The sequence below is a fragment of the Entelurus aequoreus genome, linkage group LG23 (assembly GCF_033978785.1).
Source record: "Entelurus aequoreus isolate RoL-2023_Sb linkage group LG23, RoL_Eaeq_v1.1, whole genome shotgun sequence".
Taxonomy (NCBI): Eukaryota; Metazoa; Chordata; class Actinopteri; order Syngnathiformes; family Syngnathidae; genus Entelurus; species Entelurus aequoreus.
In genome coordinates, this window is record NC_084753.1 from 28,793,356 (window position 1) to 28,810,517 (window position 17,162).

At 37.0% G+C, this 17,162-nt stretch overlaps 1 protein-coding gene across 1 annotated transcript in view; it reads left to right on the plus strand.

Moving 5' to 3' along the window:
- Positions 1–17,162, plus strand: part of apobb.1 (apolipoprotein Bb, tandem duplicate 1) — a 29,478-nt gene that overhangs the window by 4,623 nt on the left and 7,693 nt on the right. The window contains exons 3-25 of the mRNA XM_062034763.1: positions 424–456; positions 551–663; positions 1,005–1,150; positions 1,231–1,372; positions 1,475–1,627; positions 1,713–1,837; positions 1,917–2,002; positions 2,076–2,520; positions 2,610–2,718; positions 2,831–2,977; positions 3,402–3,613; positions 3,698–3,893; positions 3,969–4,148; positions 4,249–4,452; positions 4,534–4,701; positions 12,248–12,453; positions 12,521–12,703; positions 14,468–14,598; positions 14,687–14,897; positions 14,967–15,139; positions 16,328–16,488; positions 16,550–16,659; positions 16,742–17,115. Of these exons, the coding sequence (XP_061890747.1) occupies positions 424–456; positions 551–663; positions 1,005–1,150; positions 1,231–1,372; positions 1,475–1,627; positions 1,713–1,837; positions 1,917–2,002; positions 2,076–2,520; positions 2,610–2,718; positions 2,831–2,977; positions 3,402–3,613; positions 3,698–3,893; positions 3,969–4,148; positions 4,249–4,452; positions 4,534–4,701; positions 12,248–12,453; positions 12,521–12,703; positions 14,468–14,598; positions 14,687–14,897; positions 14,967–15,139; positions 16,328–16,488; positions 16,550–16,659; positions 16,742–17,115 (4,008 nt within the window). The remainder of the gene's footprint in view (positions 1–423; positions 457–550; positions 664–1,004; positions 1,151–1,230; positions 1,373–1,474; positions 1,628–1,712; positions 1,838–1,916; positions 2,003–2,075; positions 2,521–2,609; positions 2,719–2,830; positions 2,978–3,401; positions 3,614–3,697; positions 3,894–3,968; positions 4,149–4,248; positions 4,453–4,533; positions 4,702–12,247; positions 12,454–12,520; positions 12,704–14,467; positions 14,599–14,686; positions 14,898–14,966; positions 15,140–16,327; positions 16,489–16,549; positions 16,660–16,741; positions 17,116–17,162) is intronic.

Genomic DNA, 17,162 nt, shown 5'->3' on the forward strand with positions numbered 1-17,162 from the left:
CCTGTCCCTCACTGTTTGCGTTGTCAATGTGCTATTTTAATACTGAATGTCAGCCGACTATTCCTTCATTGGGATTTTTTGTACAGAATTTTCTCTGAGAGGGACAACTTGCTGTCTATTGTCTTCCTTAGTAAATTGTTTGTTGCTACCGGATCAAGTGCCCATTTAAACACTAATTAGACAAAGAGCCCAAAATGCATCATTGCATCATTCTGTGCTGAAGTTTGGTTGAATGAGTTAAAAATGTAATCAGTTCAACAATGATGATCCGCATTAAATTTGACAGCTGGACTTTATACCAGTATTTCTTTAAGTGAGGGACATCCTAATAGATTATACCTTTGGAGTTATCGTTATCAGATTTTTTTGCAAACAATGCACATTTTAATTGAAATTGAATATTATATTCTTTCTTCCTCACAGTTGCCCAGGACAATGATCAGCTAACTTGCCCGTGTAAGTTGCACCAGACAAATGGCAGTAAAATGTGCCATGGCACAATAACAATGACTGTCTAACCAGAAAATGGTGTACCGATGTTCTCTTCTAGTTGCTGAAATGTACAAGACCCTGCACAAGTACGAATACCTATATGAAGCCGAATCTCTGAATGCCATCAACGGAGCTTCACCGCTCCAGAACGGACCCAAGGCAACATGCAAGGTAAGAGCAGTCTTTTCTGAGAACCAACCAACCACTTGGGCAAAGCTACATATCAGACAACACAGCAAGTCTTTGCCATTCCTTTGGATTAGGTGGTGCACTGCCCTACTCCGGCAGTAAAAAAATGGCCATTAATTTATGGTCACTCATTTGTGAATTTGGGTGAGTTGTCAGGAAGAAAGTCAGAGAAGCACTTATTAATGACCACGACATTATCTCCCGGATTTAATGGTTCTCTGCCTGATTATTCGGAAATGGCCACTGTTCCTCATCCTCCTCACTCAATGGTTTTCTCTCTCGATGTTACATGTGACATAAAGGAAATTGGTCTCCTGTTTTAGGTTGAAATCGAAGTTCCACAAGCATGCAGGTTTATTGTACGCACCACCGGCTGTAGCCTGACAGAGGTGACTGCCATGGATTCAGACGGCAACCCTGTGTTTGATGTATCCCCAAGTTCCGATGCCTTTGCTGCAGAAATGGAGAGGTACGAGATGGCAGGGTGACGTCTACCTCCGAGCCAAATCAACACATGTCATGATACATGTATTCTCTGTGGTCTTTTAGATATCCTCTGAAGATTGAGGGTGGCTCTAAAGTGAAACTGTATGCCGAGGAAGGTGAGACAACCACCATCCTGAACATCAAGAGGGGTATCATTTCAGCGCTGGCTGTGTCTGTGATTAACGAGGACCAGGAAAATATCATGGTACAGCGATTTCCTTTGGCAAAACAATGAGAGGATTCAATTAAAATTAGCAGTGCATTATATCATAAAGCATGCTCAATATGTCTCTGTGGTATATTTCAGCCATCGATCCACGGTTTGTGCAGAACCTACTACAAAGTCAACGCCAAACAGGACATTGCAACTGACATCAGCCTGGAAAGGGATCTGTCCTCATGTGACCAATTTGTCCCAGTGAAAGATCACACCAGCCCCTTGGCGCTCATCTCTGGCATGGTAAGACATCCAAAAACCAATGTCCACAGGAAAAGGATAATAAGCGACAGACATTCAAAACTGGTGTCATCTTCTTCGTCCTCAGCATTACCCGCTTGCCCAGCTGGTCAGAAGCTCACAGAATTGCGACTACAAGTTTGACAATGACCAGAAACACGTGACCTTTGGGTCGTGCACGGAGAAGCACATCCTGATCCCGTTTTCCCACAAGTAAATCCAAATTTTGCATACCAGATAGCATCTTCTCTGCCTCAATGTGGAAACTAATGTAGTGCTTTGTTATTTCTAGGGGAGAATATGGAGTTACCAACATTGGAAAGCAAAAGCTGACCCTGGTTCAGATTTCTACTCACAATGACAGAGTCTTTGACCACAGTAAGCTTATAACTTAAAATGTTGAACTCTCAACTCCAACGCAAAACCCCTGACTCGAACAATGCAATCACAGGTGATACTGCCAAGTCTCTTCACATGGACACTGTTGAACACAAGGCGTTTGTCCAGAACAAAGATTTGTATCTGGATCTCCTAAGAGAGCTGGCCACTCTGCCCGAGACTGACGGTGAAAGGAGGGCTCACCTCTTCCATCAGATCGTTACCATGGTCCGTGGAATGAAGAAAGAAACGCTGCGCACCGCCATTCCTGAATCCCTAGAAGTATCCCGTGTCCTGACCTACCAAGTTATGGCCCAGTGTGGAACTCCAGAGTGCAGCAGTGCTATCATGCAGATCCTTAGGGGCTTTGAGACCACATCCCTCGAGGTTGACGCCACCGTTTTTGCACTGGGGCTCGTTTCCAATCCTTCGGCCCTCTTGATCAATGACATGCTGGAAATGGCCAAATACAAGCCGAGCAAGCCTATCATGTATGCTCTAAGCAACGTTGTCAAGAGGTAAGTGATGTTACTTTTATTCAATTTACACAGGTGACTCTCAAATGGGATTGAATGGCTGCAAACCAGTGTTTATTTTTTCATCACAGGTTCTACAAAACGGAAGGCAAACTAATCCCTGAGATCCACTCTGTTGCGGAGTTCATGGCAGCCCATTTGGGTGACTGCTCTGGTGATAACGCTTTCCTGACTTTGAGGGTAGGTATCTAACTTAGGTGTCAGTTCAATGACATGTTTGACATGGAACCATTAACCCTGTCTGCATTTGCATTCTGTACAATAAGAAATTGCATTGGTGTTGTCCGTCTAGGTTATTGGGAACATGGCTCCTGCTGTTGTTCCTGCCAGTCCTGCACTCAGAGCTTCAGTTCTCCAGTGTGTGGACCAACCAGAAGCTTCTCTTGCAGTGCAGCAAGCCGCCATCCAGGTTTACAGGCTGACTCCCATCCCAGACGAGGCAAGTCAACATTTTTAGATATACTGTATCGTATTGACATAAATATCAGGGCTTAAAAAGACAGAATTGTCGGATATTTAGGGTGTACAGATTTATTCTGTATATGCAAACCACCAGACGGCACAAAATAATTCTCCTCAAGCGAGTCAGAGCCGTGACACATGGACATGATTTTTCAAGAAACAGTTATTTAAAAAGGGGTAGTATTTTGGGTCATAACAGTATTCAAGAGGGGATGGAGTAATTGATTATTAGGAGTGTGACGATGCAATGATATGGTGAACTATATTAAACCTTATCATATGATTATTGATACGCTCCTGGCGCCCATTTTTTATTGTCGTTATCGTGTCGCATATTGGTTCTAGGATCGTGAGGCTATAATGGTTATAATGCATGCTAATTTGTAATTGTTTTATAACAGGGAAGAACAGTTCTCACCGAGGTCCTTTTGGACAACACCAGCCCCGTGCAAAAGAGAACCGCTGCATATCTCATACTTATGAAGAACCCACTGCCAAGTGAGCTGGCACAGCTGGCCACCGTCTTGCCCACTGAGAAAAATACGCAATTCAAGAGCTTCGTAGTGTCCCATATCACCAATATTTTGTCTACAAGTGAACCTGAAACTGAAGAGTAAGTGATCATTTATTTGGTGTGATTGCAGAGTGCGTCAAACAATTTGGTCAGAGGTATAACTATCTTGGTTTTCTTGCAAAGACTCAGACAGAAGATTCGTGATGCCCTCCAGGACAACGAAATTGGATCCATCATGGACCCCATCAAGTTTTCCCGTAACTACCGCCTTGGATCTGTGGAGGGAAATATGATCTTTGAGGGTACAAGCTACCTGCCCAAAGAGGCCATGCTGGAAATGACCCTCAGGGCATTTGGCTTCGACGTTGACATGATGGAGGCGAGTGATCAAGACTGAAAAAATGTCACAGGAAATCAGATTAGGTCAACCTGTTATTTATGATAACCTTTACAGGTCGGTATGGCGGGTGAAGGCTTTGAACCAACCGTTGAGGCTCTGTTTGGCGACAATGGATTTTTCCCCGACACTGCGCTGAAGACGATGTACTTTGTCTCTAATAACATGCCACTCAGAATCAGGGATATCGTACAGAGCTTCATTCCGTCATTGAAGAATGCTGAGATGAAGATGCAGGTACTTGAATTCTAACCACTTCCCTTGTGGATCATTAAAGTTTAAGTCTAAACATAACTTCACTGTGGATGTATTTTTAAAAAACGACGTATTTGTTTAGGCCACTCAGAACTTGATGAAAGAAGTTGGGCAGAACCTCAACCAGCTCATGAGAAAGCTGGAGATCTCAAAGTCTCCTGAGGCGATGGTGTATCTGAGATTGTTGGGAAATGAGTTGGGATATCTGAAGAGCAACGAAATGGGAGAGATGGCTTCTGGTGCCGCCATGGTGATTGAGAACATGCTGAAGATGTTCCCTGTTGATGTAAGGAAAGAAACCTGGTTTGAGGAGAACAGAGTCAGATTTATTATCGATGTTATCTAAATTTGACATTTATTTGTGCAGCTGTTGATGGGACTGATCACAAAAGCAGACAACACCATCTTTGCTCACTATATCTTCATGGACAATGAATTTTTCCTGCCTACTGTCAGTGGTGTGCCTCTTAAAATCGCATTGTCCGGAACCTTCACTCCTGGTATCAAAGCTGGAATCAAGATCTCTCGGGACATGGTAATTCTTATGCTTCAATACATTTTTATTGCTTTTTTCACATTATCTCAGGATTCTAAGAACATTACTGTCATATTGAGTAAAAACCACATTTTGCAAACCTTACAAAAGCACATGTTTCTAGTCAAACTCACAAAGATAGATTAATACAGGCATTATTAGACACATTGCATGTTTGGTTTAGGAGTTATGCTTGAATACATTTTGTATTGCTTTTTTCACATTATCTCAGGATTCTAAGAACATTACTGTCATATTGAGTAAAAACCACATTTTTGTGTTTGCAAACCTTACAAAAGCACATGTTTCTAGTCAAACTCACAAAGATAGATTAATACAGGCATTATTAGACACATTGCATGTTTGGTTTAGGAGTTATGCTTGAATACATTTTGTATTGCTTTTTTCGCATTATCTCAGGATTCTAAGAACATTTATGTCATATTGAGTAAAAAACACATTTTTGTGTCTGCAAAACCTTACAAAAGCATATGTTTCTAGTAAAACTCACAAATATACATTAATACAGGCATTATTAGACATATTGCATGTTTGGTTTAGGAGTTGTTTGAATACATTTTGTATTGCTTTTTTCGCATTATCTCAGGAAATCTGAGAACATTACTGTCATATTGAGTAAAAAACAAATTGTTGTGTTTGCAAACCTTACAAAAGCACATGTTTCTAGTACAACTCACAAATCTACATTAATACAGGCATTATTAGACATATTGCATGTTTGGTTTAGGAGTTGTTTGAATAACTTTTTTTATTGCTTTCTTCGTATGACCTCGAGAAATCTAAGAACATTACTGTCATATTGAGTAAAAAACTATTTTTTGTGTTTGCAAACCTTACAAAAGCACATGTTTCTAGTAAAACTCACAAATATACATTAATACAGGCATTATTAGACATATTGCATGTTTGGTTTAGGAGTTGTTTGAATACAGTTTGTATTGCTTTTTCTCAGGATTCTAAGAACATTACTGTCATATTGAGTAAAAAAACTATTTTTTGTGTTTGCAAACCTTACAAAAGCACATGTTTCTAGTAAAACTCACAAAGATACATTAATACAGGCATTATTAGACATATTGCATGTTTAGTTTAGGAGTTGTTTGAATACATTTTGTATTGCTTTTTTCGCATTACCTCAGGATTCTAAGAACATTACTGTCCTACTGAGTAAAAAACACGATTTTTTGTGTTTGCAAACCTTACAAAAGCACATGTTTCTAGTACAACTCACAAAGATACATTAATACAGGCATTATTAGACATATTGCATGTTTGGTTTAGGAGTTGTTTAAATAACTTTTTTATTGCTTTCTTCGTATGACCTCGAGAAATCTAAGAACATTACTGTCATATTGAGTAAAAAACTATTTTTTGTGTTTGCAAACCTTACAAAAGCACATGTTTCTAGTAAAACTCACAAAGATACATTAATACAGGCATTATTAGACATATTGCATGTTTGGTTTAGGAGTTGTTTGAATATATTTTGTATTGCTTTTTTCGCATTATCTCAGGATTCTAAGAACATTACTGTCATTGTGTAAAAAACCCATTTTTGTTTTTGCAAACCTTACACAAGCACATGTTTCTAGTAAAACTCACAAAGATAAATTAACACAGGCATTAAAGGGACATATTGCATGTTTGGTTTAGGAGTTGTTTGAATACAGTTTGTATTGCTTTTTCTCAGGATTCTAAGAACATTACTGTCATATTGAGTAAAAAACTATTTTTTGTGTTTGCAAACCTTACAAAAGCACATGTTTCTAGTACAACTCACAAAGATACATTAATACAGGCATTATTAGACATATTGCATGTTTGGTTTAGGAGTTGTTTAAATAACTTTTTTATTGCTTTCTTCGTATGACCTCGAGAAATCTAAGAACATTACTGTCATATTGAGTAAAAAACCATTTTTTGTGTTTGCAAACCTTACAAAAGCACATGTTGCTAGTACAACTCACAAAGATACATTAATACAGGCATTATTAGACATATTGCATGTTTAGTTTAGGAGTTGTTTGAATACATTTTGTATTGCTTTTTTCGCATTACCTCATGATTCTAAGAACATTACTGTCCTACTGAGTAAAAAAACACAATTTTTTGTGTTTGCAAACCTTACAAAAGCACATGTTTCTAGTAAAACTCGCAAAGATACATTAATACAGGCATTATTAGACATACTGCATGTTTGGTTTAGGAGTTGTTTGAATACAGTTTGTATTGCTTTTTCTCAGGATTCTAAGAACATTACTGTCATATTGAGTAAACAACTATTTTTTGTGTTTGCAAACCTTACAAAAGCACATGTTTCTAGTAAAACTCACAAAGATACATTAATACAGGCATTATTAGACATATTGCATGTTTAGTTTAGGAGTTGTTTGAATACATTTTGTATTGCTTTTTTCGCATTACCTCATGATTCTAAGAACATTACTGTCCTACTGAGTAAAAAACACGATTTTTTGTGTTTGCAAACCTTACAAAAGCACATGTTTCTAGTAAAACTCACAAAGATACATTAATACAGGCATTATTAGACATATTGCATGTTTGGTTTAGGAGTTGTTTGAATATATGTTGTATTGCTTTTTTCGCATTATCTCAGGATTCTAAGAACATTACTGTCATTGTGTAAAAAACCCATTTTTGTTTTTGCAAACCTTACACAAGCACATGTTTCTAGTAAAACTCACAAAGATAAATTAACACAGGCATTATTAGACATATTGCATGTTTGGTTTAGGAGTTTTTTGAATACATTTTGTATTGCTGTTTTCGCATTATCTCAGGAAATCTAAGAACATTACTGTCATATTGAGTAAAAAACAAATTGTGTTTGCAAACCTTACAAAAGCACGTTTCTAGTAAAACTTACAAAGATACATTAATACAGGCATTATTAGACATATTGCATGTTTGGTTTAGGAGTTTTTTGAATACATTTTGTATTGCTTTTTTCGCATTATCTCAGGATTCTAAGAACATTACTGTCATTGTGTAAAAAACCCATTTTTGTTTTTGCAAACCTTACACAAGCACATGTTTGTAGTACAACTCACAAAGATACATTAATACAGGCATTATTAGACATATTGCATGTTTGGTTTAGGAGTTGTTTGAATACATTTTGTATTGCTTTTTTCGCATTACCTCATGATTCTAAGAACATTACTGTCCTACTGAGTATAAAACACAATTTTTTGTGTTTGCAAACCTTACAAAAGCACATGTTTCTAGTAAAACTCGCAAAGATACATTAATACAGGCATTATTAGACATATTGCATGTTTGGTTTAGGAGTTTTTTGAATACATTTTGTATTGCTGTTTTCGCATTATCTCAGGAAATCTAAGAACATTACTGTCATATTGAGTAAAAAACAAATTGTGTTTGCAAACCTTACAAAAGCACATGTTTCTAGTAAAACTCACAAAGATACATTAATACAGGCATTATTAGACATATTGCATGTTTGGTTTAGGAGTTGTTTGAATATATGTTGTATTGCTTTTTTCGCATTATCTCAGGATTCTAAGAACATTACTGTCATTGTGTAAAAAACCCATTTTTGTTTTTGCAAACCTTACACAAGCACATGTTTCTAGTAAAACTCACAAAGATAAATTAACACAGGCATTATTAGACATATTGCATGTTTGGTTTAGGAGTTTTTTGAATACATTTTGTATTGCTGTTTTCGCATTATCTCAGGAAATCTAAGAACATTACTGTCATATTGAGTAAAAAACAAATTGTGTTTGCAAACCTTACAAAAGCACGTTTCTAGTAAAACTTACAAAGATACATTAATACAGGCATTATTAGACATATTGCATGTTTGGTTTAGGAGTTTTTTGAATACATTTTGTATTGCTTTTTTCGCATTATCTCAGGATTCTAAGAACATTACTGTCATTGTGTAAAAAACCCATTTTTGTTTTTGCAAACCTTACACAAGCACATGTTTGTAGTACAACTCACAAAGATACATTAATACAGGCATTATTAGACATATTGCATGTTTGGTTTAGGAGTTGTTTGAATACATTTTGTATTGCTTTTTTCGCATTACCTCATGATTCTAAGAACATTACTGTCCTACTGAGTAAAAAAACACAATTTTTTGTGTTTGCAAACCTTACAAAAGCACATGTTTCTAGTACAACTCACAAAGATACATTAATACAGGCATTATTAGACATACTGCATGTTTGGTTTAGGAGTTGTTTGAATACAGTTTGTATTGCTTTTTCTCAGGATTCTAAGAACATTACTGTCATATTGAGTAAACAACTATTTTTTGTGTTTGCAAACCTTACAAAAGCACATGTTTCTAGTAAAACTCACAAAGATACATTAATACAGGCATTATTAGACATATTGCATGTTTAGTTTAGGAGTTGTTTGAATACATTTTGTATTGCTTTTTTCGCATTACCTCATGATTCTAAGAACATTACTGTCCTACTGAGTAAAAAACACGATTTTTTGTGTTTGCAAACCTTACAAAAGCACATGTTTCTAGTAAAACTCACAAAGATACATTAATACAGGCATTATTAGACATATTGCATGTTTGGTTTAGGAGTTGTTTGAATATATGTTGTATTGCTTTTTTCGCATTATCTCAGGATTCTAAGAACATTACTGTCATTGTGTAAAAAACCCATTTTTGTTTTTGCAAACCTTACACAAGCACATGTTTCTAGTAAAACTCACAAAGATAAATTAACACAGGCATTATTAGACATATTGCATGTTTGGTTTAGGAGTTTTTTGAATACATTTTGTATTGCTGTTTTCGCATTATCTCAGGAAATCTAAGAACATTACTGTCATATTGAGTAAAAAACAAATTGTGTTTGCAAACCTTACAAAAGCACGTTTCTAGTAAAACTTACAAAGATACATTAATACAGGCATTATTAGACATATTGCATGTTTGGTTTAGGAGTTTTTTGAATACATTTTGTATTGCTTTTTTCGCATTATCTCAGGATTCTAAGAACATTACTGTCATTGTGTAAAAAACCCATTTTTGTTTTTGCAAACCTTACACAAGCACATGTTTGTAGTACAACTCACAAAGATACATTAATACAGGCATTATTAGACATATTGCATGTTTGGTTTAGGAGTTGTTTGAATACATTTTGTATTGCTTTTTTCGCATTACCTCATGATTCTAAGAACATTACTGTCCTACTGAGTATAAAACACAATTTTTTGTGTTTGCAAACCTTACAAAAGCACATGTTTCTAGTAAAACTCGCAAAGATACATTAATACAGGCATTATTAGACATATTGCATGTTTGGTTTAGGAGTTTTTTGAATACATTTTGTATTGCTGTTTTCGCATTATCTCAGGAAATCTAAGAACATTACTGTCATATTGAGTAAAAAACAAATTGTGTTTGCAAACCTTACAAAAGCATGTTTCTAGTAAAACTCACAAAGATACATTAATACAGGCATTATTAGACATATTGCATGTTTGGTTTAGGAGTTGTTTCAATACATTTTGTATTGCTTTTTTCGCATTACCTCATGATTCTAAGAACATTACTGTCCTACTGAGTAAAAAACACGATTTTTTGTGTTTGCAAACCTTACAAAAGCACATGTTTCTAGTACAACTCACAAAGATACATTAATACAGGCATTATTAGACATATTGCATGTTTGGTTTAGGAGTTTTTTGAATACATTTTGTATTGCTGTTTTCGCATTATCTCAGGAAATCTAAGAACATTACTGTCATATTGAGTAAAAAACAAATTGTGTTTGCAAACCTTACAAAAGCACATGTTTCTAGTAAAACTTACAAAGATACATTAATACAGGCATTATTAGACATATTGCATGTTTGGTTTAGGAGTTTTTTCAATACATTTTGTATTGCTTTTTTCGCATTACCTCATGATTCTAAGAACATTACTGTCCTACTGAGTAAAAAACACGATTTTTTGTGTTTGCAAACCTTACAAAAGCACATGTTTCTAGTACAACTCACAAAGATACATTAATACAGGCATTATTAGACATATTGCATGTTTGGTTTAGGAGTTTTTTGAATACATTTTGTATTGCTTTTTTCGCATTACCTCATGATTCTAAGAACATTACTGTCCTACTGAGTATAAAACACAATTTTTTGTGTTTGCAAACCTTACAAAAGCACATGTTTCTAGTAAAACTCGCAAAGATACATTAATACAGGCATTATTAGACATATTGCATGTTTGGTTTAGGAGTTTTTTGAATACATTTTGTATTGCTGTTTTCGCATTATCTCAGGAAATCTAAGAACATTACTGTCATATTGAGTAAAAAACAAATTGTGTTTGCAAACCTTACAAAAGCATGTTTCTAGTAAAACTCACAAAGATACATTAATACAGGCATTATTAGACATATTGCATGTTTGGTTTAGGAGTTGTTTCAATACATTTTGTATTGCTTTTTTCGCATTACCTCATGATTCTAAGAACATTACTGTCCTACTGAGTAAAAAACACGATTTTTTGTGTTTGCAAACCTTACAAAAGCACATGTTTCTAGTACAACTCACAAAGATACATTAATACAGGCATTATTAGACATATTGCATGTTTGGTTTAGGAGTTTTTTGAATACATTTTGTATTGCTGTTTTCGCATTATCTCAGGAAATCTAAGAACATTACTGTCATATTGAGTAAAAAACAAATTGTGTTTGCAAACCTTACAAAAGCACATGTTTCTAGTAAAACTTACAAAGATACATTAATACAGGCATTATTAGACATATTGCATGTTTGGTTTAGGAGTTTTTTCAATACATTTTGTATTGCTTTTTTCGCATTACCTCATGATTCTAAGAACATTACTGTCCTACTGAGTAAAAAACACGATTTTTTGTGTTTGCAAACCTTACAAAAGCACATGTTTCTAGTACAACTCACAAAGATACATTAATACAGGCATTATTAGACATATTGCATGTTTGGTTTAGGAGTTTTTTGAATACATTTTGTATTGCTGTTTTCGCATTATCTCAGGAAATCTAAGAACATTACTGTCATATTGAGTAAAAAACAAATTGTGTTTGCAAACCTTACAAAAGCACGTTTCTAGTAAAACTTACAAAGATACATTAATACAGGCATTATTAGACATATTGCATGTTTGGATTAGGAGTTTTTTGAATACATTTTGTATTGCTTTTTTCGCATTATCTCAGGATTCTAAGAACATTACTGTCCTACTGAGTAAAAAACTATTTTTTGTGTTTGCAAACCTTACAAAAGCACATGTTTCTAGTAAAACTCGCAAAGATACATTAATACAGGCATTATTAGACATATTGCATGTTTGGTTTAGGAGTTGTTTCAATACATTTTGTATTGCTTTTTTCGCATTACCTCATGATTCTAAGAACATTACTGTCATATTGAGGAAAAAACGAATCTAGTTTTAAAGATGTTGTCGGTCGCTCGTTTTAGCTACATCTTTCTGTGTTTTCTACCGCAGAGTGAAGTGGCTTTCATGCCCTCTGCCGGCGTTGAGTTCGCAACCCGTGTTGGAGCCTACATTCCTGAATATGTCAACTCTGGATTGGAGATGCACACCAATATTTTCCACGAGAGTGGCCTTCAGGCCAAGATCTCTATGGGACGGGACAACGTCAAGCTGACCATTCCTGCCCCAAGAAGCCCGACCAAGCTCATTAAAATGACGTAAGCCACTAATGGAGTGAATATTGATAAAAATGTGGATTTTAACTCAACTGTGTCCCCAATTTAGAAACAACCTGGTGGCAGTGAGTGGCTCGAAGGTCATGACGCTCCCCACAATGGTATCAAACAAGGTCGATAATAGCAAATGCACCTCCGCCTTTGCTGGAATGAAATACTGCACTGCTCTTGAGTACATGGATGCTTTCTCCCAAGAGAATACCCCCTACTTCCCCTTTACTGGTGACAGCAAGTGAGTAATCCCTAAAAACATCTACATTTACTGTGAAGAATATATGCATTTGTTTGTGTGATTTAACTCTCTCATCCTGAAACTCGGCACACAAAAGTGTGACAATTTATCAAAACATGCACACCAAGGGCCTGATGTACTAAGATCCAAATAGCGAGTGCTAAACGAAGTCAAAATTGCAAGTATTAATAATAGTAACAGTTAGCATGTATCACGTACCAAGCTATATGACTCGAGGTGTTCCACTGTAAAATGGCCTAAGAAAGTTACCGTGCTAGAGTGCTAATGTTAACATGTGTCAGGTACCAAGTTATAGGACTCTGAATTGTAAAATTGTTTTAAAAAAAAAGGTAGCATGCAACAATGCTAACATTAGCATGCCAACGGTTCACATGTGGGAAGTACCAAATCATATGAATTTGCCGCAAAATTTACTAAAATAGTTAGCACGTTAATGTTACCATTGTAGCATCTGAACGTTAGCATGCTAACAATTACCGAGTTATATGACTCGAGGTGTTCCACTGTAAAATGGCCTAAGAAAGTTACCGTGCTAGAGTGCTAATGTTAACATGTGTCAGGTACCAAGTTATAGGACTCTGAATTGTAAAATTGGTTAAAAAAAAAAAGGTAGCATGCAACAATGCTAACATTAGCATGCCAACGGTTCACATGTGTGAAGTACCAAATCATATGAATTTCCCGCAAAATTTACTAAAATAGTTAGCACGTTAATGTTAGCATTCTAGCATCTGAACGTTAGCATGCTAACAATTACCGAGTTATATGACTCGAGGTGTTCGACTGTAAAATGGCCTAAGAAAGTTACCGTGCTAGAGTGCTAATGTTAACATGTGTCAGGTGCCAAGTTATAGGACTCTGAATTGTAAAATTGGTTAAAAAAAAAGGTAGCGTGCAACAATGCTAACATTAGCATGCCAACGGTTCACATGTGGGAAGTACCAAATCATATGAATTTGCCGCAAAATTTACTAAAATAGTTAGCACGTTGATGTTAGCATTGTAGCATCTGAACGTTAGCATGCTAACAATTACCGAGTTATATGACTCGAGGTGTTCCACTGTAAAATGGCCCTAAGAAAGTTACCGTGCTAGAGTGCTAATGTTAACATGTGTCAGGTACCAAGTTATAGGACTCTGAATTGTAAAATTGTTTAAAAAAAAAGGTAGCATGCAACAATGCTAACATTAGCATGCCAACGGTTCACATGTGGGAAGTACCAAATCATATGAATTTGCCGCAAAATTTACTAAAATAGTTAGCACGTTAATGTTAGCATTCTAGCATCTGAACGTTAGCATGCTAACAGTTACAGAGTTATATGACTCGAGGTGTTCGACTGTAAAATGGCCCTAAGAAAGTTACCGTGCTAGAGTGCTAATGTTAACATGTGTCAGGTACCAAGTTGTAGGACTCTGAATTGTAAAATTGGTTAAAAAAAAAAAGGTAGCATGCAACAATGCTAACATTAGCATGCCAATGGTTCACATGTGTGAAGTACCAAATCATATGACTTTGCTGCAAAATTGACTAAAATAGTTCATGTTAGCATTCTAGCATCTGAACATTAGCATGTGTCAAGTCCCATGAGTCTGAGGTGTTTGGCTGCAAAAGTGGCTAAAAAAAAAGTTAGCATGCTAATGTTGGCAATGCTGCCTGAGCGTTTTGAGCACAACCCATATCGGGTCAACACAAGGTCTTTTTTGTCAACAAAACTAATCCATTAAGTGATTTCTCGATAGGTTTTCCCTGGAGCTCCATCCTACGGGTGAAATCACCGAGTACACCGCCACTCTTGCCTATGAGCTCCTTAAAGAGGGAGACGAGGGAAAGCATAAGGTGGACGCTCTGAAGTTCATTCTGCGAGCTGAAGGTACGTCTCTCTGCACACCAGAACCAAACTTCTGCATGGCCCATAGCTTCTGTGAAATGACATTATTGTGTCGGTGGGGCAACAACAGGCACAGAACCCACAGAGGCCAGAGCAGTCATGAAATACAACAGAAGGAAGAACATGGTCACAGCTGACATCCAGATCCCTGACTATGATGTGGATGCGGGATTGAGGCTGGGCGTTGTCAATGGCAACACCAAAGGCAAAGGAACCCACTCCATCTCTTTGGATCTCATCAACCAAAACGTCCCTCAGCTTTCCCTGATTGGCCGAGCCAAGTAAGAAATTGAGCACTCATGGAGGATTATCACGTGTTCACAGTCTAACTTTTTGGAGGTTTCTTTCAGTCTTGAGACCATGAAGAAAGGTATGCTGCAAATGCAGCTTCTGATCCCCGCACTCCAAGTTGACGCCTCGGTCACAGCTAACATGAAGCGAGACGGAGAGATGGAGTTGGAGCTCAAGAGTGACATTAAGGTCATGGAGGCTGCATCCAAGCAGGAGCTCACGATGAAATATGGTAATGTTTTTCCCTCATGCTTCCTGCCCAATAATACAATACTGGCATTGTTCGAAACCATGACTTTCATCCAGGCCTGGCCCTAACCAATCTGGCGCCCCCCCCACATCGGCAGTGAAGTGTATATACACACAAGAAACCGAATAGCTTTGTCTTTGACCTTTTTTTTTTACTTAAAGAAAGCAAATTAACATATTATATGAGAATGTTATATTATGATTATCTTTAACCGAATCACAGCAGTGCTCAAATTAAAAAAACAGCATTCCCTCTCATGTGATATTGCTTAATTAACATTAATGATGTGCACTTTAACAACTAGGCTTACAACTATACCTAATATATAAAGGGGTGGAAAAGTGACTATTACCTGCAGGGCAAACATTAGCTAACCAGAAGGCAATAACAATGTAAACAAAAAACACCTGCTTAAAATATCTAATTCAAATGTCCCTGAGGAATGTAAGGTGGGAGTACTGTGATTACCTAACGTTACATTATTATTTTCCATAACAATTTAGCCCCCTCCACAATATTAACCCGACGTTAAAACAGAACTAGCTATTTATTGATTAGCAATTGCCGAATCATGTAACATTAGCTTAATGCTAAAAAGCCAGGTTACTATCACATTCTGTAACAGACAAATAATTTAATGTAGGCTAACGTTACCTACCTGCTACCTCTGTCTTTTTCTCGTTTCTCCTCCTCTGCTTTTCTATTTTTTCTTCCCTGGGCACCTGACAGTTTTGGCCGTTTTGACATCTTGTGTTGATTTTTTGATGTGGTAACGTCCAAAAAGAGTCATGATACGGGAAGGGAGGGGGCGCACCGTGCGGGGGGCGTAATGTTGTAACAAATAATATTTCTATTAAATAGGCTTTACTTTGCATTTTAATTAACATGGGATTATTTTTTGTATTTAGAAATAATAGTACCAACTTTTTTTTTTTCTCCAACATTTGTGGCACTGGCGTGGCGCCCCCTGATGGACGGCGCCCTTAGCATTTGCCTATACGGCCTATGCCACGGGCCGGCCCTGCTTTCATCGACATTCATGTGAAAAAAATGTTAAGACAAGTTTTACCCACATTTTGAAGAGTTAGCTGACAAAAAATAAACCTATTCAGTTAATTTTGAAAACCCTACGGGGTTTAAGTGCTAATGCTAACTTCAGCCTTTTCCCAGATGCCAGCAAGGTTGCCGTCGAGTTCAAGTCTGATGCCAAAACCGCCGCTACCTTACCGATCATTTCTGATGCGTTTGAGAAGTACGCATACGATCTACTCGACACACAGGTGGGAGAGACTGACATGAAGGTCTCTCACATCTTCAAGAAGTTTGGGGAGGTAAGATATAAAAAAAAAAGGTAGTGTAAAACAAAGCTTATATTGTTAAATGTTCTCTTAGGCAGCAAACAACTACATGGAGAAGTACGGGGATGACCTCCCTTACTTTCAGAACTTCCGAGTACCAGATATGCCAGAGATTTCCCTGCCAGAGACACTGTTCCTGAACACGTGAGTGCGGAGAAAACAGCACACGTTAATTGAAAATTGTTTTATTAAAAACACTTTGTAATAATTTGTGTACTTTTAACAGTGAAACAAAGGCTGTGTATTATTTCAACAAAGATCGCTTTACCATCGCCATCCCTCTGCCTCTTGGAGGGAAGTCAACCGTGGAGCTCAACTTCCCACCGGCTTTAACTACACCTCACTTGTCGCTGCCTGAGTTGGGGCTGGAGGTCGCCTCCAGAAAGATTCCAATTCCGGAGCTTGTTGTGCCCGAGAGCCTCAGTTTAAGTATTCCTCTTTTTGGCAAAGCTGACGTTTCGACCGTGGTGAAAAGCAATCTGTACAACATGGATGCCTCAATGGCAGTCGGTAAAGACGTTGTGGATGCTCCAAGCTATTCCGCCCGTTTTGGTGTGAAAGGAAGCTCGCCTTTTGAAATCCTCTCAGTCAAGATTGAAGGTAACCAATATTTATTATTATTTGATATTCAACAGTGCCTAAAACTA